This window comes from Athene noctua, chromosome 6 (genome assembly GCF_965140245.1).
Source record: "Athene noctua chromosome 6, bAthNoc1.hap1.1, whole genome shotgun sequence".
Lineage (NCBI taxonomy): Eukaryota > Metazoa > Chordata > Aves > Strigiformes > Strigidae > Athene > Athene noctua.
In genome coordinates this window covers 23,797,824-23,823,282 of record NC_134042.1, presented here as the reverse complement: position 1 = coordinate 23,823,282, position 25,459 = coordinate 23,797,824, and the positions used below count along the sequence as shown (strand labels likewise).

General features: G+C 37.6%; 1 protein-coding gene across 6 annotated transcripts in view; it reads right to left on the bottom strand.

Annotated features, from left to right (window-relative positions):
* Positions 1-25,459, bottom strand: part of NPAS3 (neuronal PAS domain protein 3) — a 612,152-nt gene that overhangs the window by 422,092 nt on the left and 164,601 nt on the right. For 4 of the 6 annotated variants that reach the window (XM_074909196.1, XM_074909201.1, XM_074909199.1 and 1 more), the window contains exon 2: positions 4,610-4,854. In XM_074909196.1, coding sequence (XP_074765297.1) covers positions 4,610-4,854 — 245 coding nt within the window. Of the gene's footprint in view, positions 1-4,446; positions 4,498-4,609; positions 4,855-25,459 lie in introns of all 6 variants that reach the window. The other 2 variants (XM_074909198.1, XM_074909200.1) reach the window with 1 other exon arrangement.

Below are 25,459 nucleotides of genomic sequence, written 5' to 3'. Positions count from 1 at the left end.
TGAAGTAACATTGAATGCTTTAGTGCAAGCAACATGTCAAGAGCCATATTAAATTACATTGGACAAGAATAATTTGGACAAGATAAATTTGAGTTCAACACAAGCGCTTCTGACAGCATCTGATTTCTTTTCATACTGATACATATTAATTCCAGAACATAAATGTGTAAAGCTACTTAATTGCAGAACATGTAATGCTAAAAGTAGAGATGGCTGAACTATAAGTGACATTCTTCACGCAACCTACCAGTCAGTCAGTACTATTTACTGAAGTCCTTTTCACTCCTCAGATAGAATCTCTCATTCATCTCTTCTTTTACAGCAGAATTAAGATTATTTTACTGATGTAACACAAAATGTAAAGTTTTGTTTTTTAAAAAAACAAAACCTCATGATAAACCCACTTATCACTTGAGATTGTGGATAATTCCACAATTACTTTTTTCATTCAAAGAAAAGACATGCCCAAAGTTGTCTTACGTACTCTGGTTTCCATATGTCACATCATACAGCAGAAAATTAGACTCATGGCCTTGCACAAACACTTGTATCTCCAAGACAGAAATAAACACCTCACCAGCTAAAAAGAATGAAAATCTAGTAACTATTTTGATGTCTTCATGGCACATTTCCAGGACAGGGGTTTGCAAAATTAGGCACAGACTACTGGGTTTAATTGCTGCTTCAGAAGAAACAGGAATGGCAAATACTAGGATCTCTGTTCAAGCCAGAATCATGAGTCTTCTTGTTGTAGTGACTGTGATCCCGAGTCAGTACCAGCATCCCAAAGACTGCCCAAAAAGGAAATACATGGCATGACTTTACATCAGCCAAACAGGTTCAACACACCAGAGAACAACACAGTGCCTCACAGTCCTCCTCTCCCTTCCTCTCTTCACTTGAAAAAGGAAGAAAATATGGCTTGGTAAAACACCTATGACATAGCAGAAAAGAATATAAAAAGTTGCATGATCTTTGATGACTTTCAGCAACAGTTTGTGCTAAAAATATAAAGAAATTTGGAATAAATCATTTGAAGACAATTTTCAAAAATATGAAGGTTCTCACAAGAGTCTGATGCTGGAAAAGGACTACAGGGTATGGTATGGTTCGGGTAATCAGAACGCACAAGAGGACTTCAAGTGCATGCCATGTAAAGCGCCACTTACTAGCTGAACACACAGTATATACTATAAAAATACTTCCATTCCCAGACCCTAACTTTCACAAAACTCACATTTGAGTGCAAAAAACTGATCAGGACATTGACTGTTCTCCTCAGAACATACCCCTTAAATACTGGGAGTCAAACAAAGACTTTTGGAGGAATGGAAACAGAGGAGAATAGTACTGTTATTCATATTGTATGTAGAATTCAAAGAATAACGATTTTATTCCTACTGATGCTAAATAACTTTTTGATTATTTTCTGCCGTATGAGAATCATGTCCTGGTCTTTAAGAGATGTAATCTTTAAGCTCATCAACTGTAAGTTGTGTGTGTGTTTGTTTACAAGGACCAATAGTTCCTATATACAGAAAGTCTCAGACAATGTACCAAAAAAAAATTGACTGAAGTCTGCTGTATTAGAAGATGGAAGATTTATCCATTTTTAGCAAATGTCAAATCATTGGCTATTGCTTTTAAGATTAATAAAGGATATAATGGTTTCTAGATAGCCTCTAAATAAAGATTACTATGAATGGAGAAATGATTTACCAATAGTCACCACAATGAGATTTCTTTAAAGGTTACAATCATCAGTTATTTAGCTGAAACACTGCTGAGAATGCCTGGTCATTTCTTGAATAATGCATAATGTTCATTGTGGATTTGATCTGTATTATAACAATACAGATATTTCTAAAATAATGGAGAAAACTATCTGTTACTTTTCAATTGCTCAAGACATTTCCATGAAGTAATTGACTCTGAAAATATTATATGGAGTTACCTGAGTGTTCATTTGCAAGCACAACTTGTAGTGATCGCTACATAATAGGCAAAAGAAAACAAGCTCATCAGCCTTTACAGACTGTTAAGAAAAGCTGTGATAAATATAGGGCAGAGTAAAGGACCTTCCTGAAATACTAAATTAAAATTATAAAATTGCTGTACAGTACTGGGGGACAAATTTAAAACTAAGCGTTGAAATTTAACTACTAACACAAGCAGACCAACACATTTGGGGGAAGGAAAAAAAAAAAAAAAAAAAGAAAACAAAAAAGCAATTGCCTACGCAACGTAAATACCTCTCATATAATTTTCCAAATACCTTTAAGTCTACTCAGAAGATTACTTGAGCACGCACAAAGTATAATGTCTAGTGTTTTACTGTAGGATTACCAACCATACTTCACGTGAAGCTGCAAGCTATTTATGTGAGCTTATTTATCCATATGAACTTCTTCAAGGGCAGAAAAAAGCAACCTTAATAAATGAAAATGAATTTCTTTTGGTGTAATTTCATGAATGTTTGAACAGAACTTGTTAACAGGTTTCTGTGTAAGGAGAGCTGGTGAAGTAATAAAATATGCCTGTACTATACAGTTCAACCTGCTTATGGGGAATTCTTATACAATGGAACACTGTTTCATAAAGCATTATTTTGATATACTGACACATAAATAATATCCTAGTTAGTATAAAGCAAAGTACTCAGAGAGGGGAAAAAAAAAAAAAAAAAAAAAGAAAAAGTCCTTTCCCAGCTCCTCCACACCCCTTCACTCCTTATGCCTAGGGAAACAGGAACTATTATATCACCAGATGGATGGAGGACCAGGATTACTGTATCAGATAGGATGAAAAGACATTACATTTTTACCTAGCTTTTTTTATAGGGACAAGAATGTTAATCTAGGACATATCATTTATGCTGTTGTTTAAGAATAAGGTTTCATTCTCCCTTAAAATTCTTCTCTTCATTAGAATCTTTACACAAAAAGGAAGCCTCACTATTCAGGTTTATATTACGCAGGAGGAAAACGTAAAACAGATCCCAGATACTCTGAAAACATACACAGAGATCTGCAAAGATCAGACTTTCTGTAATACAAGAGAGCTTGTAGAAGCACTGTACGTTCTCTAACTACAGGAACTTTGGAAAGAATGATTTATTTTAACAGACAGATCATAGATTGTACAGCAGAGTCCACTTTACCTTGGCCTTGAAACACTATTTAATTGCCTAAGAATAAACTCATCCTGAAAAAAATGGAAATATTTGCATATTATATCAGAAGTCCCATCAACCATGTTATGCACTAGATGATGTAATTATTACCTTTTTTTTGTTCTCCATGAAAATTATATATGTTGTGGCAGATAATATAAATGAAATATATGAAACGATGCAATATGTCCAGCTACTAAATCAAATCACAAGTCCTTTGATTTTTTCCCTCCGTGTCTATCTCCATCCATTGAAAATTATAAAACTCCTGAATTAATATTACTTCCTTTAAACGGAATAGCAGGTAAAAGCCCTTTGCACCATCAATACCAGTAACCCTTCATGGGCAGTTGTGGGCTGATACATATTATATTTCCCCCTCCTCCTTCCACCCTTAAAGGTGGCGCTTTTTTTGCCTCATGATATATACAGCCTATATAGTTTAGTGTAGTTTAAGAGCTTAAGTTTCATAATGTGTGGAAAAAAACCTGAAGTTGTCAGATCTCGTATGCCTCTTTCCAAAATATGACATTCCTCCAAAATGTGAGATCAGCAGCTCAAATAAAACAGGGTAGTTTCCTGTTCTAAGTCAGGACAAGCACATTCCCCAGGTTTTGGTAACTTTGAGTTCTGTTAATACACCTTGCTCCCTAATTTAAAATAGTTATCAGATAGCAAGATCACACTCATCTACATAAGTAGCAAGAATTTAAAAACAGTTACCAAAAAATGTCCAGTTTACACAAGTAATTGGAAACACTACTTGGGACCAACAGCTATACAAGCCTCTAAAATAACTGATTCCTCTATTACCTGACTTTCATGGCAACTCATGTCTAAAGCATTGATTTTGCTGCCCAACTGCGTGTTTGAGCATGAAAAGAGGGTGTTTAATATTTAAAACAGTCTATTTTGGCTGAAATGTTGATAGATGCCAACTGGCTCAGAAGTCAAAATAGTTTCTATACACATTACAAGATAGTAAACCCTAGTCTATAACCTGCAGATTTAAAAATTTGGATGCAATGCTCTCAAACTTCAGAAATACATGATTTGGCCTTTAAGGTTTAGTCAATTAAGAGATTGAGTCCTCAAACCAAGGAATAATGCCATGCTCCTCTCAAACACATCCTTATATAACACACTAAAACAAAGCAACACAATCATTGCTAAATAACTTGAAACAATTTAGCCTACGTCACCCAGAAGCTGTAATAGTTACATCAATAGGTTCGATGTTAAATAAAAAATAAAAATAAGAGGTTTAATTTCACCTTCACATGGTGTCTTTCTCATGCAGACCTCAGATTTCCACAATTGTATCCCTTTAAAGGATTTGATATGCAGGGAAAGAAGAGAGGATGATGGTAAAAATTTCAATTTAGAGGTTACTAAAGGCTGCCATATTCGATACTGTACAACATATTTACTCCATACCTTTTACTGATGTATTAGGTGGAGGTCCTTCCATTCTCAAGTTCCATGGAGGATCGCCTTGATTAGCAAAGTCCCTCATTTTCAGGTAGCTAATTGTAAGTCGGATGATGGATGCCTTGTCAAGCTGGCTGGTAATGGCTGCAGGCAGTGGCAACAACTTTGCCAACTCATAGAATTCAAAATTCTCCTTTCCCCGGCGAGAGCGAGCAGCATCTCGGGACTTTTCCTTCCTCAAAGCTTGTAAACTGAAAGAAAATAAGCAAAGTAGGGCATTCATCAATATTAGTATCCTGTCACATTTAACCAATCTGCTTTTTCACTGCTGGTCTTCTATACAAATTACCACATATTCAAAATGTTGTTGTGTATGGATGTACAGACTTCAGGATACAGTTAATGGTACTCCAGTCTTTGAATGATTAAAATGTATGATAATATTTGAGTTCCAGTGGTAACCAACATATTAACTACTCCAAACTCATTTCAGCCACTTTCTTCTTAGTCTGCCCTTCCTTTTTCTGCTGCCAGTTGCAAGAATTCCCAAGAATGTGTACACGTGGGGTTTATCCGCATAGATGCTCTTCCTTCTCCTGACCTACTATAAGCCAATTTTTTCTAAATTTGTGCCAAATTATTACTCCTGGGAAAAGAAGGTTAAAAGCAGATGACTGAAGTGTGTACCATCTCTGACAGGGGTTGCAGTGCAGCCAAGATGACCAAACAGGTTGTACAGTGCCTTCTGAGACACATAAGTTTAACTCTGCCGTAATAATATAAACCTTCCTGGATTTCATGAAGCTGCTCTTTATGAGCTGTTCAGCTGTCCTTGCTGTGGGAACAGCAACCTCAAAGGCGTGAGCAAGTAGTTAATAATAGTTGTGTGCTCCACATTCCTGATTGTAATTTACTACCACATACGTGTAGGACTGACAATGTTTTGATCAGAAAGGACCTTCTGCTTTACCACGAGCAGGTGAAAATGCAAAGACATTAATTTAGTCCTGTTGCATCAGTGTATCACATGCTATCACCTATATGCAACATCTAAAGGTAACTCAGATTTCACTCCTGGGCTCTTTGTTTACTTGGTGTAAAACTGATTAATGCACATTGTGATGGCAGAAGATAACCACTGGAGTCTTTCTCCTGACCCTTCCCTGAAACTGAAAGGAAACTCAACTTTCAGTTTTTTTCAATATATAATAATACAGCTTTGCAAGGGAAAAGGGATTAAGTTTTTTGTTGTGTGGTTTGGGGCAGACAAGAAATTTACAGCACATTCCCAAAAGATTAGGTGTCAATGTCTAGGTAGTACAAAGATAATGCCTCTTTTGGTTTTAATGAGAAGTTTAAAACTTTTTTTTGTTTGTTTTTGATAGTGTTCAACTCAGGATATAAGATTGACCAAACCTCTGCCTTGCTGCACAGAGATTGGTGCTGATGCTGAGGTTGATGTCTGTCAATCACTGCATAAAGCGAGTAGAGACTATTCTTGTCCCTCACAAAGTCTTTTTCCTCTCCTTTATTTGTTTACTTATTAATTGGATTAAATTAAAGCCACAATTCCATTAACTAGTCACCGGTTTACAACAAAGCTAGAATTCAACCAGTGTATAATGGAACAGCAAACACTTCTCTTTCAAGCTTCCACAACCCTTCCTGAAACCCTGGATTTTATCAACAACAACAACAAAAAAATCATAAAAGCCAGATCTACAAAAGCACTCTGGCATATGAAGGCACACAGATCTAATACCATGATTCTGAGACCTCTTATTTACCTATCTTTCTAATTTAGAAATAATTTAAACTACAGAGGTTCTCTTATTTTAATATTCTTAACCAAATGCATTTTCATGGCTGTCTCTGCCACCTTAGACTTGAAAGGGCAGATCAGCGGGACCCTTAAAACACAAATGAAATCCCTCCATCACACTTCCCTTGGAATGCTTAACAGATTATATTCCCTACACAATTCTACACTAATAGTAATTATATTTAAAAAGATAGCCTGGCTAAGAAATAGAGATGGTGAAATAAAGATATGGGAGGAAACGACACGTCCTTACCCACAGGTAAAGACAGACCATCCTACTGAATCCCACATTAAAGAGCATACTTGTCTTTATGTACACTATATAGACCACTAGTAGCTACATTTTAAGTCACATTCTAGGAGAAAGGTAGCTGAAAAACAAGATTTCATAATGCATTTGAAATGCAATGCAATGCATTTACAGATGCATCTCTGCCCAATTTCAAATTTTACAGATGTGTAAAATCCCTCAAAAAGGTGCATTAAATATAGCTGATAAAATTATTTTATGTATATGCAGAAACCTGGAAGCTTACAGCTCTGTGAGGTGTGAACTGTGCAATTAATTTCAGCAAAGTAAGATACCCTATGCAAGTTAAACACCTACAATTACAAAAGTAACATAAGGCAGAGGCAGGCAAGTGGTTCTGCCCAATTGTTTGCAAGCAGAAGCTCATTTTCATGGCACAAGGGATGGCCTTTACTACTTGTCATCACACTTCCAGAAGACAAGCCTGAAGACTTCAAGTCCCCAATTCAATTTTGACGAATCCAGAGGAGTTGAGATTCTAGATCTATCCTGAAAGTCTGCACCAAGAGATTCATACCTTCTTTTCAAAGCACCTAATTATACTCCATGTAAGAAGAGGGCTTTTTGGGGATCCCTAGTAAAACAAATCAGAAATATTACAGATCCCAGCCACTTGTGAAAAAGTAAGAAATTGAATGGTGACAGAATGTTCCTTAGCAACACCAAGGACTGAATCCACAGTTTACAAGTCCTGTATAGGCTTCAGGAGATTGCTGAAATTGAATAATATATTGCAACGTAAATTTATATAATGCATTACTGGATTACTAAGTTTGCAGTGGAAGTCAGTTAAGCTTAAAAGTGAGGCTACCTGTGTAAGTAAACAACATCCTTCAAAAGCCACCTATGTGTATTCAAACTTTTACAAAAAAAAAATCCCAAAGTACAAGGGATGGGGAGCTAACATACAAAAGAAACTCCTGAGAAACAATATTATCAATAACACATTTTTTCTCCCAGCCATTTGGTATATTGTCATTTGCGGAAGCTTCACCGAGTGACTCAAGTCAAGAAATTTGTAACTTGTAGCCCTCTTCTTTTGGCATCAGTGCATTAAGCTAAATTTAGAAATGGTGTCTGTCAAAATGTGCACACAAATCCTAATTTCTACTCTACATAATTCCACTAGGGAAATACACTTGTGGTGTTGGACACTGCAGTTATGCTTATACAATAGGTCCTTAATTTGGAAACAATGATTTCCTCAGCAGGATGCAGGAATTCATTAGGTATGACCTAATCATCACTGTTAATCCTCACTGGCACCTGTGATTCTGACAGGCAACATCAGCTTCATCATCAGGTGCTCTTAACAGAGTAAAATGCACAACAGAAAGCAGTGGTGCTGACACAGGAGCAAAACTCATCTTGGATTCTGTCATATGACACTGGGATTAGAGGTGGTTCTTGGTACAAATGAATTTGCTACAGCATCAGGTTGCAAATACTTAGAAATACTCTCAGGCTCTCCTGCTAATGAGAAAAATAAATGTGTGGTAAATGATACCCATGTTTACTAAGTGGATTTCAGAAACATTCAGAAAGCACCAAGAAAGCAAGCATCATATATGTAGGAGCTCTTACAGAGAAGGTGCCCCAACAGACAAGCACATCTACAGATGTTATATCCACAGCACCAAGAAAGCAACAGTGAGAAATATAAGGATATAAATATTGCTCCCTCTTTGCCTTCTGTGGAGAAGGTGAAGGAGCTCAGATAATTGGATCAGAGTGCATCGCTAAGAAATCAAGGGATGATGTCACCATACAATGGTGAAACTTCATGTGTTCCCTTAAGAACATACTTCTCAAAGAACTTCCATATACAGAGGCCACTAAAGAAGATGAAGAGCTTTCCAGCTGCCAGCTCCTGATAATTTTGAGATGCAGTATCATATAAACAGGATATTTAATGGCTAGAAAACTAATGCTATTATAGATAGTAGGTTTCTAAAATATATATTATTTTTCCTTTTAGAGCTTTCCAGATGGACTGATATAAAGGGGGTCTGGCTTTTACAGATGAAAGGGTACAATAAATACTACCATATAATTTTAAAATGGTGTACACAACATTTCTAAAGTAGATTTTTCTCTTGAAGACACATCAGATGCAGAAGACACAATAATATGGTGTTGCATAAAAGTTTTATTGGTACTCATAACTCACTTGTGATTTCATTGTGCTTGTGGTCATATCAAGCTTAACCTGCTTCATATTTTATTTCACATCATTTTATATATTTTATTTTCATAAACATATATATGCATTCATTTCTGTGTGCACACCTACAACCTCCACATGTCTGGCAGATCATCACCTGTCACTATAAAGATAGGACAATCACAGCTCCTAACTTTTGCAGCATATAATGGCAATCGAACGTGTTACAGCATATCAACAGATGCACTGACCTACATTACCAAGGATTTTTTAGCATATCAATACCTCACTTCTGTGTCTCAGTTTGGGCAGTAAAAATCAGTGAAATAATTTATTTCTGTGCGTTTGCATTTTGAATGAAAACAAGGGAATGTTTGTGGTTACAAATAAATATTTCTGTCTGCAATTTCAAAATACAGCTTGGAAGAAGATATACCACAGACTTGCCCAGTTTTAGAAAGGCAGCTCGCATTGATATTTCACCTATACTGTTCTCTCAAACCCGATGCAGGCAAGACCCCCAAAGCAAGGCTTCTCAGAGATACTGGTCTTCCCCTGCTCAGCCCTACATAACAGTACCAGTGGGGTTTTATAGTACCTTCACTGTACTCATCATAAATAGAGATTGGAGTGGGGGCAATGGCCATAAAACAAGGTTTGAAGGACAGACAGGCTGCTGAGCTCCAGATATAATGGCTCAGTTTATCTGCAGTGTGCCATCATCATTTTTGCTCATGTTCATTAACTACAAGCAGAGAAGTATGGCAAACTCTCACAGAAGATGCACGGTATTTTTAATGGATATCCTCCCTGATTTCAGGAGAAACAAGCGCAACAGTATACCAGAACAGAGCAATTCCTGTAATACTGAACATCATACTTATTAATTCAGCTGTTATCGACCACCAGCAAATTTCTTAAGCCTCTATCAACAATACGGATTAGTAGCAGCAAAACCAGATACAGTACAACAATAACACTTAACAATATCTAATAATGTTTATAACAAGCTTTAAAGAGAATGAAGCAATATGTGTGAGTGTATTTTTATATTAGTCTATCTTTTAAATTCAAGGATCAAAAGGTCCACTATAAATGTTATCCAACTCTCCAAAGGCCGTAGTCAGACAGATGTTATATCCATTTCACAGAAAAGAAATCAGATATATGGAAAGGATGTGGAACATTAGAGCACACAATGAATCTGGGACACAAAAAAAAAAAAAAAAAAACAGGCTGGAGCCAAGTGATCCAACCCCAACCTCTTGAAAGAGACTTTCAATTACATATGTCCTTCTGTATACATTGTTTTCCAACGTAAAGAACAGAAGAATGCTTACTTGCTATTGAATTTAGTTGTAGTTTACATAAAGAAATAGATTTATGCTGCTTCAGAGTGCATAGGTGTGCATCTGTGCAGCTCTGAGATACTCTAGAAAGATCCTCTTATCTCGTTCTTACCTTATTCTATGTTAATATAGTATTGTCATACTTCGATATTTTTATATTTAGATCAACTTTTGATCCCTTCTCCTTTTTTAAATAACCTACTAAAATAATTTCTGTATTTATATCAATGCAATGTAGTGGATGATTATAACCATTTAACTAATATGAAGGTTTATAAACTCTGATCTATTACAGGAATAATCTATTACCTGTTCCCTCAGCCACATTCTTGAGGAGTGTCTTTTCTGGGGCTTCAAGCTGAACAGTGCAAACAGTGAGGGCAGTTAAGCCCACTTATAACAATGGATACATGGAAAAGCTGACTTTTAATGCCTGTACAATTCATTAAGATAATGACCAAGTCCACCTATAGGTAGCCACCCATGGGCCATATTCTGGCCTATAAAAAACTATTTTCATTTCACTGATCTCACGGGACAATTACACTTAATTAGAAGTTCAAAGAATGGAACAGCATCAATATTGAAATGACCTAGTTTTTGAAATATTTATTTATTTTGCTTCTATGTGACTCCTCTTATGCCTGAGGTTTTTTCAAAAGTGTTCATTAATAATGGCATCTCAGAAACAGTGTTCAGTCCAAGTGGATGTTCATCTGAAGAGCAGTGCAGATTTTCAGACTCCAAAAAAAGATTTAGACAGGGGAAAAGATGGAGGAAGTAAAGCAGAGCAACCTGCACTACATAATTGCACGTGTTACAATTGAAAATACAGTCTAGCAAGTCAAGCATCACCACTGGTGGCAGCAGGAGCCTAAAATGCCTTCTATTGTCAAGGTTGTTTGTTATTGCTCTGTTTTTCTAAATGTTATGACCTAGAGAGCTCAAATATGTACATGAAACTGGATATTTTTTCATTATAATAGACACAAATAAGTATAAAAAATGAAGCAAGAGAGCTAATGTGCCTGTAGATGTGAATTAAATGAAATAATCCTCTCCAACTTCCTAATACTAACTCAATTACTTGAAAAACTGAGACTGAAAACATGTTAATATGTCTACCTTTAATTTCTACACAGTATGTAGCTATCTTTGGGGATTTTTTCTTTTAAGGTAACTTTTTCACTTGATGTTTTCTCCCTTTCTTTGGTTTCTTTCTTTTTCTGCTGTCCTATTCATAGACTTCCTTTTCACACAGATTGTTTCTGAACTAAGAGCACAAGAACTTGAAGACTAATAAAAAACAGTTATGCTGCTTAAAAGAGAAAAGTAGTTTTGTGAGGGTAAAAACTCCCAAAAAAGAGGAAAGCAGGAGAATCAAAAGCCACATTAAAGTTTACCTGCTTTCTTTTTTAATTTCGTCTGAGAAGTCAGACAGCAGATTTTTATGGATTTTTCTACTTGTTTGCTTAGGAGATCCGAACATTGCTCAGGCTCACTATTTATCAATTAATCTAGCATGCAGCCTCAAAGGAAAAAGGTCGACCTGTATTAAAAATTCATCCATCAAAAATTCATCAAAGACTTCAGCATTTTAACTTGTGAACCTTTGAACACCTGCATACTTGTCAGATCTGTGGTCATAGTTAACTGGAATCTATAGCTACTACAGTATCTATACTTGCTCTGACATGAGCAGCATGAGGAGACTTTCAGGTGAAAGTGCAGTACATAACCTAGTAAGGCACACTGCTTCTTCAAACTGTTCTTTTCATCAGACAAGGGATATCTGACATCTGACTAAGTTCAAAGTCAGTCAAATCAGACCCTTTCAATGAGCAAACACTTGTCAGGGGCATTCATTTTTGCCGCACCACAAATACCACCATTCTTACAGGGCAAAAGTTTGCCAAAAATGTAAACGAAACCATTATCTGCATTATCATCAATGGCATAGTCCACAAATTGAAGCCATTTAATGCTGTCCAAGAAAAATTAATGTTTTCAGAAGAAATTTAATGTGTGAAGAAAGCTGTATAGTGTATGCTGGAAGTTAACGCTGGAACCTTCAAGTTCAAGGTAAAAACTCTGCTGCTTAACTAATGCACTGCTCATAGCTGTCATCATTAATTTATGTTAGCCTCTGTAAACATCAAGAGTATAATAGGCCAATTTCACAACTAAATATAGATGCACATTTTGCCCTTATATAAATGGCAGATTGCTGCTGTAGATCATCACTGCAGCAACACGTCAGTAAAGATGCACTGTTTGATGGTCTGATGCTCACACAATATATAAAACCAGTTGTAATGGTTGTTTGGAAGCAAAGTGTAACATAGCAGCAAAATTTCATTTGTTCCACAAACTCAGGATATATTAAGCTTGGCTGACAAAGACTGTTTGATGTGCTAAATCAGTTTGACCTTCATTTTTGCTTTATATTTCTCATTTAATACGTGAAATGACCATTATTTTTTCACTATATAGGAAAATATCACAGAACTGGTTTCTATTAAAAAGCCTCTTTTCCTTGTAGATAGAAGAAATACGTTTTGCCAAATGTGCTTTAACAATTATTGTAAAAATAATGTGCAATTTATGAAAAAAAGCTTTTTATTATATCAGTGAGACCTGAGGTTGCTTTTTAGGGGTGGTTGTTTGACAGAAGAGGTTTCTTTTATTTTATTTTCAATATGTAAATGCAGTTCAAGGAAAAGGTTTGTGTATGCTTGAACTAATCATTAAATTGAATATTTTATTACCAATAAGCACCTCCGTTGCAACGTTTAAATAACAGGATTTACTTCCAAAGTGAGTCATTAGAACATAATAATAGGAACCTGGCAGGTTTTTAAGGATTACAAATTCGCCATCCTACACAATCTTTGTCCTTTGATACAGCAACAATTAAGTGAGCTGTGATACAGCAGTTCAAACCCAAACTCTGCAATCAGAACACTAGCATTTTGATCTTTTTTTCTTCCTATGTTGAACTAAGCAATTGCCAGACTCATGATAATAGAGAAACTGCAGTTTTATCAAGCAATTTTGCAATAACCCAATAAACAGCCCTTTACCTTGGAGCAACTTGTACATTTCACACCTTAAATTTCTATTTACCAAATCAGCTAATCACTTCACAATTGAACTTCTCAGAACAAAAAATTATCAATTAAAGTGGTTGAAACTCCTGCAAATTATCATTTAGGAATGAAGTAATTGCTTTCATCAGGGCAGAAAAGCCCGCCAGAACAGAAATGTCACTTCAGATTAGTGTTCTCACTCCTGAAGCTATGGATGACACAGCTGATATAAGACTAAATGCCAAGACCAATCAATTGCTTTTGTGGCTCTGTTCTGAGCTGCTGTAAAAGGGGCCATTTTCTAGGATCTACTCTTCATTATAGTAAATGCTATCTCCTTGGTAACATAATTCCATTTCTCATAAATTCCGTCTGAGAGCATTGTCCTAACAATAGATGTTTGTGGAAAAGAATGCTGTTGGTTTAATGCAAAGAAATTAAGTGTGAACGGCTGTCAGAGTACTATAGTTTGCTTGTTCTTAAACATAAATTGAAGTCTTTACATTAAAAACAGAATACTTTGACGGAAATGAATGTTCTGAACAAATGTAATATATTGCATTTAGAAGTGGTGTGTTTCTGATTGAGAGTTTAGACTTTTTTTTTTGTATGCCTACGTTCTGTCTATAGTGGGCACACTCGTCCCTAGCAGAGATTTGTCAGTTTAAGAGAGAGTAGATAAACACTCCACTTATTTCACAGCAGTGCAGTTAGGAAATGTGAAACTGCGGAAGAAAACATGGTCTCATTATCATATGACATGCTATTTGTTAGCAGACTCATCTGTGTATAAAAGCCTTCTTTGAACTGAACCCTTACTGGAAATATCTGTATTTCAATTTGTATTGTTCAGCTTCCTAAAATACTAAGAACCTGAGTTATGGTCTCCAATTAAAAGGATATCTGAGAAGCTAATTTGGTGGAACAGCAGCAATTTCCTGCACTGCTCTCCTCATGACTGAAGTTTAGAAACAAATTCAAGATTACAGATTTTCATTCAAAACAGGATGAAAAGTATTCCTCCCTCAATGAGCATAAGCAATTCCAATTAACAATAACAAGAGTTATGTGACAAGAGAATATATTACCAAATATGTAAAGAAGTAATCTATTCAGCATTGAGATGAAAAGTGCAATTTTACTATAGCATTTCTATGGGTAACCAAAGAAACAGCACAGGTACACTGTTGCCAGATTGTGACTATAGTGCCAAATGTTAGCAATCTCACAAATATCTGAAAAACTGCACCCATTATGTGATGTGGGGAAAACAAGAGAGGACAAGAGAGGTGTAAAGTCGTGACATGTCACATCTACGTGCTTGAGGTAAACGTAGTACTTTAAACTGCAAAGCCAGAGAACGTATTTGGAGAACCTGGACTAAAGCTATCTCATATACCGTATTAAATATGGTATATACCATATCGCAGTTTAAGTATAAGCTTTACACTTTGGGCTAGTAGCAGTTACTACATAAATAAATCACTCTGAAATGAACAAATATAATCCAAATTTCTGATTATACTCCTCTTGCGAGTACTGTCTTTAAGAAGGAACTCTTCAGAAAAGGAGTTTTTGCTCTGGTTCTGAATTAATATTTTAAAGAGTGAGTAAACAGCTGCTATTTTTCTCACCTGTGTCAGAGCTATTGCAGAAATTCTTGCTGGAACATTTCTATTATCTATGGCCATTATTTTCCATAACATTATTTTACCAGTGTTAGTACTAGCATAAACAACTGCACAGGTAAAGAGATTTCTTTTTTTTTTTTTTAATAAATGTCTGCACAAGTTGGTTTATCTATACCATGAAGTTTTACTCCTGCCAAAAGGCCTAAGAGCACAATGTTGCATTCAGACATCCCATGTTTACTCTTTACAGATGACCTAAATAGGGATTTTGTTAGAGGTGTTTGTGCTTTCTGTAACTATCTGCTCCAATTTAGTTCCCAGAGCCAGGAAAAAAAGTCAAGAATTCTGAACTCTCTCTTTCACTGCTGCCACATAAATAATATCTTGGTGGTGTGTTCTCAATTACTACAATACCGAGCCTACCCTCTCTTACAATTATCATCCTCACCATCTCATAATTCTCTCGTTCCCATCCAAAAGTTATGCTTACACTGATGGGCCTGTGCTGAACATACACTGCAAGCTGTAGTTTCAAACCCTACCAATGAGAGTCCTGAAAAGACCTTTTGTGAAGAATCATTGCAGCTGATGGAGCAGCTCATCCTGAGTGCCATCACACAACACATGTGGGACAACCAGATGCTCAGGCCCAGTCAGCATGGGTTTATGAAAGGCAGGTCCTGCCTGACAAACCTGATCTCCTCCTATGAGAGGGCGACCTGCTTATTGGATGAGGGAAAGGCTGTGGATGTAATTTACCTTGACTTTAGCAAGGCTTTTGACACCGTTTCCCAGAGCATTCTCCTGGCAAAAATGGCTGCTCGAGGTTTGGACAATCGCACACTTCACTGGGTAAAAAACTGGCTGGACGACCGGGCCCAGAAAGTTTTGGTGAACAGAGTTAAATCCAGTTGGCAGCCGGTCACGAGTGGTGTCCCCCAGGGCTCGGTGTTGGGGCCACTCCTGTTTAACATCTTTATTGATGATCTAGATGAGGGGATCGAGTGCACCCTCAGTCAGTTTGCAGATGACACCCAGTTGGGTGGGAGTGTTGATCTGCTCGAGGGTAGGGAGGCTCTGCAGAGAGACCTGGACAGGCTGGAGCCATGGGCTGAGGCCAACTGGAGGAGTTTCCATAAGGCCAAATGCCGGGGGCTGCCCTTGGGCCACAACAACCCCCAGCAGCGCTACAGGCTTGGGGAGGAGTGGCTGGAGAGCTGCCAGTCAGAGAGGGACCTGGGGGGGTTGATTGACAGCCGGCTGAACAGGAGCCAGCAGTGTGCCCAGGTGGCCAAGAAGGCCAATGGCATCCTGGCTTGTGTCAGCAATAGCGTGACCAGCAGGGACAGGGAAGGGATCTGACCCCTGTACTCGGCACTGGTGAGGCCGCCCCTCGATTCCTGTGTTCAGTTTTGGGCTCCTCACTACAAAAAGGACATTGAATGACTCGAGCGTGTCCAGAGAAGGGCAACGAAGCTGGTCAAGGGTCTGGAACACAGGTCCTATGAGGAGCAGCTGAGGGAACTGGGGGTGTTTAGTCTGGAGAAGAGGAGGCTGAGGGGAGACCTCATCGCCCTCTACAGCTACCTGAAAGGAGGTTGCAGAGAGCTGGGGATGAGTCTCTTCAGCCTAGTAGAAAGCGACAGGACAAGAGGGAATGGCCTCAAGTTGCACCAGGGAAAGTTCAGACTAGATATAAGGAAGCATTTCTTTACAGCAGGGTTGTTAGCATTGGAATGGGCTGCCCAGAGAGGTGGTGGAGTCCCCATCCCTGGAGGTGTTTAAGAGTAGGGTCGATTTGGAGCTTAAGGATATGCTGTAGGTGGGAACTGTGCTAGGTGAACAGTTGGACTAGATGATCTCCGGGGTCCTTTCCAACCTAGATGATTCTGTGATTCTGTGAATGGATATAGGATACACTGTCACTGCTATCCAAAGGAGCTACTGCAGCTTACAAAGACACAACCAAGCTATCTTAAAACTGGCAACAATATAACTTCAACAGGATGGACAATGAGCTACACAACCAATATCAGCCCTGAGACCTGCATGTTTTTTGCTGCCTGTGATAAAACCTGTACTGATAGAGATCACTGTCATTGATACTCAAGCCACCTAATTTGAAAATACCTTCAGCACCTCTAAAAAAAAATAATTATTCAACAACCAGCCTGGGTGGTGGTGTAGATACATCTGTTGAATGTTCAAAACAAAGCAGCGCATACAAAATTTTTCTTTTGCAGTCTTAGGGAGACCTTGCTGCCTGTGCAAGTCTCCAGAAACTCACTGATGGATTTATTGAAGTTCATTTTTCCAGATGCACAAGCTCCACTCTCAAGGTGCAGCGTTTGCTGTTGAACCACTGCCTCAGTAGGGCATGAATGAGCTTCAAGACCTTTCACTTCCACCCCCGTAGCTTAAACCCTGAGCAGTTTAGTGTAAATTAATTTCTATAAGCACAAGACAGAAAGGTTTTCACAAGCAGGTGTCTCTTTCACATGTACCACCAGTGAAATAACTTTTATTATTGCTTACATATTCCATGTCAGGCTACAATCTCCACTGACTTCCCTTGCAGAGGGACTATATTTACTTTCTATTTAACCCTCTGGGGCAAGTAGCAAATCTGTCACGCAAACATCAGTGAAAGGCTGAAGAAGTTAGGGGGGGAAAAAAAAGTGTGGCCAGGAAACAGTAATTCATCAAGCAGAAAAAAACCTGTGCAATTTTTAGGCCACCTGTTTTTTCAAGTCTAAAGTAATGGCTTATATACCACTGGTAGCGTTACAGCAGTGTATGAAGTTTTAAGAAACAAAACCAGAGAAGCACATAAGTTTGGACACAGAACAATGACTTAAAAAACCCAACAAAACTAAAACCACACCAATACACAAAACCCCATCATTCTTCCATAAATCAGTATTAACATGCATTTTGCAAGGTTGGCTTTTTACCTCCTACCTGTTTCTCGGAGGAATTAGGCTATACTGTCACATCCTTACTTCCTAAGGAACATGAAAGACTTGCAAATACTGCGGAATCTTACAATTAGTCTAGCAAGAGGAAACATTTCCCTAACCTTTAAGAAGAATGTCAAGGCAACCATACGTATTTGTCTCCACCAACACACAACTAGCATTATAGTTTACAAGTTAGTAAAAAAAGCCTTATGGAGCAACATGTTACTGTGCGGTGCTCCACAAGTCTCTCCTCAGCTCTAATTACAAACTTTCAGCTTTTAGTAGTTAAAAGAATAGCTTAAAAAGTGCATCTCACAGATTCAAACTAAATAATGCCCTTAAAAAAACCTCTTCAGAATGTATGAAATACAGTAAAGAGACCCAGAAACCTAAGAAACCCACAAAAAAATCCACATTGTCCCCTTTCTTTCATTTCGCCTTCCATTCCATTCATAATAAAGGAATAATTTTTTAAAAAAATAAAAAACCTACATAAGGGTTAAAGTGCTTAGTCCCCAAAGCAATCAATTTTATATTTAACATTAAAAAACCCCTCCACTGCCTGCATCATCATGCTTCAATGCATTACAGTAGCACTGCATTAAGTGTAACAGGTTGACGGAAATTCTACTTTCAGTGTGTTACAACTTTCTTCAAGAAATAACCTTTCAGTTGAAAGGCTTCATGCTAGTTCTCAGCTGGTCCCCAGAATTAAATTTTATATGCAGATAAATAAAAATTCATTGAACCATTATTACATGACTTACAGGTCATATGAAAAAGACGTGGTATTGTTATATTTTTAGCAGTTTTGATACAGTGGGATAAAAATTAAACCCACATCGACTGCAGAAGGAAGAGCTTCCTCCTCCTTCCATTTACAGGTATCAGTACTGGCCACACACATTACTGGGCTCATGTGTTTCCTAAAATGCCAAGAAGAGTCTACTGTGAGAAGTTTTGCACTCAACCCAGACCATGAACTGCCTCACAGAGTGGTAATCGCTGTGCTGGAGGTATGTGCCTAAGTATTTTACTTTTCAGGCACCTGCAGCAGACCTAGATCTCATTTCTAAATAAGATTTTCAGATATGGTATAGCCAAAACAAATTCTCCTCAGAAATCAGTTTAATTAGTCAGAGTACATCTGATGCTACAAGTATTTTATGACCAAAGCAGTGATATGCCAGAACCTTTCCTTAAAACACATCGATCGTCTATTACAATCCTACAACTGTAAAAAGCAACACTTAACCAAAAACCTCAAAGCTTTAACAGTTGAGACATATATCTCATGTCTTAAGCAATACTTACCTTCTTCAGTAATATTCAATTACAGTCAAGTGTAGGAATATCCTAAATTCATCAGACTGAATGTATTAAAATTACCAGTGCTCTGAAATACTGCCCAATGGCCACCCAGGCTACACCTCCACCAAGTAGTAAAGCTCCCTGCAAAAGCACTTCCTCAGAAAGGGCCAATCAGTGACGGAGCTCAAGAAATGTGAGCAACAGCAAATCATAAAAAAAAACGTGAGTTCTAGAGGTAAGGTCCACTTCTGAAAAGCTCCTTCCCTCAACTGGCCTCTTAATTACTCAGCAGGTAAAGCACCTCCCTGCAAAGTCTCACAGGTCTAGATCAGACAGGAATAGTTACGATTATCTATCTTCATGATGAGGCAGGCCATATAACATTGCCCAGTAATTCTGGTTTCTTTTTCAAAAGTATCAATCCTAATCTGGAAACTCCAACAAGAATTTCTATAGCTAAGCAGCTGCAATGTTTAAATTAGCCTCACCATTAACATTTTGTGTTTTATTTCCAGTTTCAACTTTGCTGAATTCAGCTTTCAGTCACTGAATCTTGCAATTCCTTTGTCCACTAAACAAAAGAAACTCCAAATATCTGCTATCTTCTTCCTGTCTGGATAATTACAGGCCATGATCAATTCACCCTTTTAACCTTCCCTTTGAGAAGATATGCGATTAACTACAGTGATCTGGTACTCATAAAAAAACTTAAGTCTTTCAATTTGGGGTTCACAGAAAAAAGAGACACTGAGATATAACTATGAAATACAATGTCAGTGATGTGTTTCTCCCTGTGTGTTATTTCTGGCCAGTGACAGTATTTATGTTTCAGAAATGGAAACAAAACTGATAAGTTCCATAGGCTATAGAGCATATAAAATGGGAGAAAAACATTAATTCATTCATGCCAGAAACCAATATATTTTCTCCTAGGCATGTAAGATTATCTCAGTCTAAGCTGGACTGATTCTCTGCAATTGTTTCTTCATTTTATTTCTGAGGAGTAAAGTAATCACTTGCTCTGAAGACAACTAGACAAGAGTTTCTTTTACACCACCTCAGAATTTTTGGTGTAAAGTGACAGAATTGGGTTAAAATGGCACAACTCAGAAACAAGAAGAGACATTCTGTAAAAGTTTCTTAATTTCCCTCACCACGAGGTACACATTTTTCACTTATCCAGATTTAATTTTTTTCTGTTTTCCAAATGAACTGAATTTCTTCAGAGAAGCTCCCATGTTTCCCAGCACAGACCTGACTATCGCCTGTTCAGAACAGTTCCATCAATCATAATAACAATAATAAATAAACACTAATAATAAAGAAGTAATAATTTAAAAAAAACCTTTATTCCCTCCCTATTCAGCCCAGCATGCTGCTTTAAAATTACTCCATTTTTAAACTCATCTGACTTGGACTAGCATTTCTCCTCCTAACTTTTTGGCCATCTTCCCTAGTGCTGACTGCTACAGCACTGTGAGGCTGATCTGTGAAGGTGAACAGGGATTGAGAGTATTTAAGAGCACCAGTGTGAATCATTGAGGGCAAACAGCAACTTTGTCACAGATGGGCTGGTGGCAAAATAATTATTCCTCAAAGGCTGCTGAAAACCTTTCAGATTATTGTTGGCCATCAAACCAGCACTGTTACTCAACATGGACAGTACATCCAGGCCTCAAAAACATCCGTAGTGGTGTTGCTTATGTTCTCCGTTTCAAGTCATTGCCCAAGTATTGGATCTGTAGTATACCAAGACACATACAGTTAAGTGAGCCTCTGTCAAAAAATATCCTTATGGACATGGTTTTAGTATGAATTCTTGAAGTAATCCCCAAAAGCCATTATTCACACAGATGTTCAAAACATAGAGAACAATTAAAGTGGGATTTTCAAAACCACAGAATGTTGGAATAATCCTGCTCCTAGTGAGAAGAGGCCCTGGAAGTTGTACTTGAAAATGCTACCTTACTCTATTTTAAACCTGTCATCTCTGGGATAACCTCAGTCAGGCAAACCAGAAATGCTTCGGAGTCAAGAGGAAATAAAACCAATATACACCCATAAACACAGCATGTCAGTCTTGGAACTTACCTTTTGATAGATGTACAGGCTCATCGGAAGAGGAAAGAGGTGCAATGACTGCTAGACTGCTAGTAATAGCTACTGAGTGATCCTTAAAACCAGCAATTGTATTAGGTTTGTGGGTGGGGGTTTAGCTACAGAAAAGAAAGAGGAAAAGAAGGAACCATCACAAAGAGCTATTATACCTGACGGGCTCTACACAAGACAGATGAAATCTGAGCTTCAGTATTCAAAATAGAAAGCATACAATCATATGTCTGGTTAACTTACAGGAAATAGTTCCAGAGACAATTTTATACTAACTACAGTGATTTGAGCAATTTTTAAAAATAATACCAGCCAATTTCTCTCCATTATACTCTGCTGGCAGAAAATAAAACATTTTTCTTTGAAATGATTGCCTCTGGTTTTGTTAAATCATGCAGCCTGTCAACATGTGGTCACCAGTTTTACATGATCTTTCTGCCTCTCTGGAAAAGAATGAATTTGCAGCCTGATCCCTGATATAAATACGTAATCTGGCATCAGTTAAAGTTGTTGCTATTACTATGAAAAAGGTAAGCAACTGTAATACTGCAATATGAAAAAACATCTAAGTCAAAATGATACACTTTGAATTCAAATATGACAGTGTTTTTGTTTTTCTTAAATGCTAGTCCTGGCAACTCCTGTCATTGAAGGATTAAGAGCGGGGGGGGGGGGGGGGGGGGGGAAGCAGAGTCTAATTCCATCACCAGATGTGCCTGCCCAACTCCATTGATTTCAAAGGACAACATAGACCCTTAGTGTTAAGTGATTTCATAAGAGTAAATATTTGAAAAACAAAATGAGAAAAAATTGTGGAATCCTTCTTTTGGTACACAGTTGTTTCAGCAAGCTCACAGCAGCTGAACAAATTAAATCTCCAACCTTTTGCTGTCAAGTGGGAATCATGTACTAATAATCCTATAACTGTTTGATTGGGATATGTGCTCATCTTAACAATGTGACTAAATGTCTGGAAAAAGGGAATGAAGAACAAAACACAATAAATTTTACTTTAATTATCTTATGTTGAATTAACCTTTATGAGACACTTTGGTTTTACTCAGAGAATTTGCCTACTTAGTACTCTTTTTACAACAGAGTTTTCAGGTTTGCTGTCTTCTAAACTCCTTTATATACTGCATACCTCTTTTCATCTCCACTTAGGGATGAAGAGATACAGTCAATCTTTATAATTAAATCATGACTGTTGACAACAGCAGTTGCTGTGATTTCAGCTATACAGCTATTATTTTTATTCTTAAGAATGCCTACTTCAAAACACATGATGGGAAAATCATGCTCTTAAGAGCAAGTGAGAAAAAGCAGCTGAAGTGTTCGCCATAACGCAGGAGTCGTCGATGTATCTGTGTGATGCCTAATACCTTCCAGGCACTTGAGGACCACACTGAGCAACAGGGTTTAATACAGCTTTAATAAGGTGGAAATGCTAATTCGCACACCAATAGCCCACTGACAGATACTACTGACATAAAAAAACGGGATCTTGACTATTGTGCTCATATGACCTATGGCAGGGGCTACTGAAGATACATACACCCATGTTTACCAATCCTCCAGTTTGTGACTGCCTCCTGTAGAGAAATCAAGAACAGGAGTTTCATAATTGCCTCCAGCATCCCTGACAAGTAACAGCCAAAACCAGACCAAAGCCAGTGCTAGAATTCTGGCTGAGTAGAAGAAACTTTTTCTACCAAGTAGTTTTTAACTGAAGTGCCAAAAACACTAAACAGCTTTAGAGTCTTCTATTAATGGCTAGTATAAAAGAAGGTATTAACCTGATATGCAAGAAGAATAAAGATTAGGAGGGGATTTGGACAGTAAAAAGTAATGACTACCACAATAACAGAACAAGTTAAATCAGGGTAGAAGTTTGATTTTCGAGTTACTTGAGGATTTGTTTAGACCTACAGCCTTCAAAAACTAAGAAGTCTTGTGCCAATTAAAAAAGTCTTATTTAAAATATTTTATGAGTTCAGTTTACATTAAAATCTCAAATAAAATAGTATGGATGCTTTGTGTGGCCATCTGCTACTCTCATCAAGTGTCTGTAGTGACGAAAATGAGGATTCTAGTAGTTTTACTTGTGGAGATAATTGAAGCCTTTCTAAGAATAATTTCTATTCAGTTCTTCAGAGCCAAATTTTGCCCTTGGATCTGCACTCTATCTTGTAATATTGGAACGTGGTTCTTGTTTGAGTAGTTAATATCAGCTTCTGAGTATAAAACATGAGCTACCAGTATTTCATCCTTTTGCAAAGATGATACAATCTGTATTACATATTTCAGCAGATGCTTTTGGAGCATGCTGAGCACGTTTATAAATTTAAATTATACAAATAATGCTGATAACAGAGGCTGACTATCAGTGATCCAAGTTACTAATTTCAGTCCTACCACTAATTTCTAGTATAATCAGGAGCAAAACACTAACCTGACCCACAGACTCACAATATTAGCCTACTAGAAAAGCTTCAGAACTTAGGTTATATAGTATGTTTTCAAATCCTCACAGATCTCAAACCTGCAAAGTTTATTCATAAAAGTAATCGATTAATTTCAATTAGATTATACAGGGATCTCTTGAATAAATCAGAAATTACAATTCAGGCCCATGCAGGCAAGTCCAGCATGTGGGTTAGGTGACAGTGAACTGTGGCGTACCTAAACTGCAGTCCTGAAAAATTATCTATAAAAGAAAGTGTGTATGTGACATTGAATTGAAGATGTAATCCCTGCACCACATACTTTTACAACTTAAGCACTTGAATCAGACTCATTGCTATGGGATGCTGCCTCCCACTGCTCTTACTGCAGCTGCTAGAGCAATGCTCACATGAGCTGGGAATGTTCCAAAAAGCTGCTTTCCTTTCTTTGCTATGACTGCTTATCAGCTTTCTAACTGGCCCCATATCACAGCATATCATACCTTATCATGACATAGAAAACAGTTGGTTCAGCTTGTCTCATTAAGTCTGAGGAAATCTGAGTTGACCTGGTATTGGAGAGCATTTCTTCAAGGATGTTCTCCTTTCCCCAATATACAGAAAATAGCCAAAGAAAAGCAAAGGCGGGGCAAGGAGGGCAAGCATTAAAAAAGGAAAATCTGAGAAATGAAAGTACATACAGCTTCCCTATTGGAGACTGAAAGACAGATGAGGGATTAGCCCTGGTACCCACATCATCACAGGCCAACTGGGAAATGCTGGTGCATAGTGAGTTCCCATCAGTCTCAGACTCCAGGGTGCACACATACATTACAAACAAGGTGTAGAAGCTAGCTCTACCTATATTAGCTAATGAATTCTCCATACAACACTCGGGGGGTGGGGGGGTGGGGGGAGGTGGACATGATGGGGTTTTTTTCCTCCTGAAAAAGAACAAAAGCAAAAAGAACTGTGCAAAGCAAACAGAGCAGATGTAGGAATCTGTTTCAAAGCACAGACTTCATCCCCTTGACTTCTCTGAAATATGTTTAGCCCTTCACTTGAAACAGCTGGACACCAGTGAATACAGATATCATTTCATATACTACCGAAAATATGTTATATTTGGGATCTGTACAGGAATAAATAACAATATCCTAGCTACACAAACACATTAAACTGGCACAGACTAGCATCACAGCTGAAAGAAACCACCTTCCTCTCAACATTACTGCTGTATTCCCACTTTACCCCACTACCTGCCTTGGGAATAGGTAAGGTTAAAATGATTAAGTGATTTTTACTGAGTTAGTTTACAGTCTCCTTAATCCAGTTTACCACATAGATGTATAAATGTCCATATAAGCGGGGTGGCACAGAATGAGTGAGAACACATCTCTAAGCACTATCAGCTTAACATATTCATGAAGGAAAGGTGACGATAGGAGCAAGACTCCATACTCAGCTGAAGCTGCCAGAACAATAAGCTTTGCCAGAATGAAACTGCCCACTTGGAATCTGGCCAAAATTACCATTCCTTTAGAAATGCTTACTTAGAAGTATGCGAAGTGCTAAATGTTAATAAATACAGCCAGTCAATATCTTAAATTCTCCCTCAGCTCCATCAGTAACCTAAGGTCGTGCTGGGGCAGTGGTTTGTTTTGGAC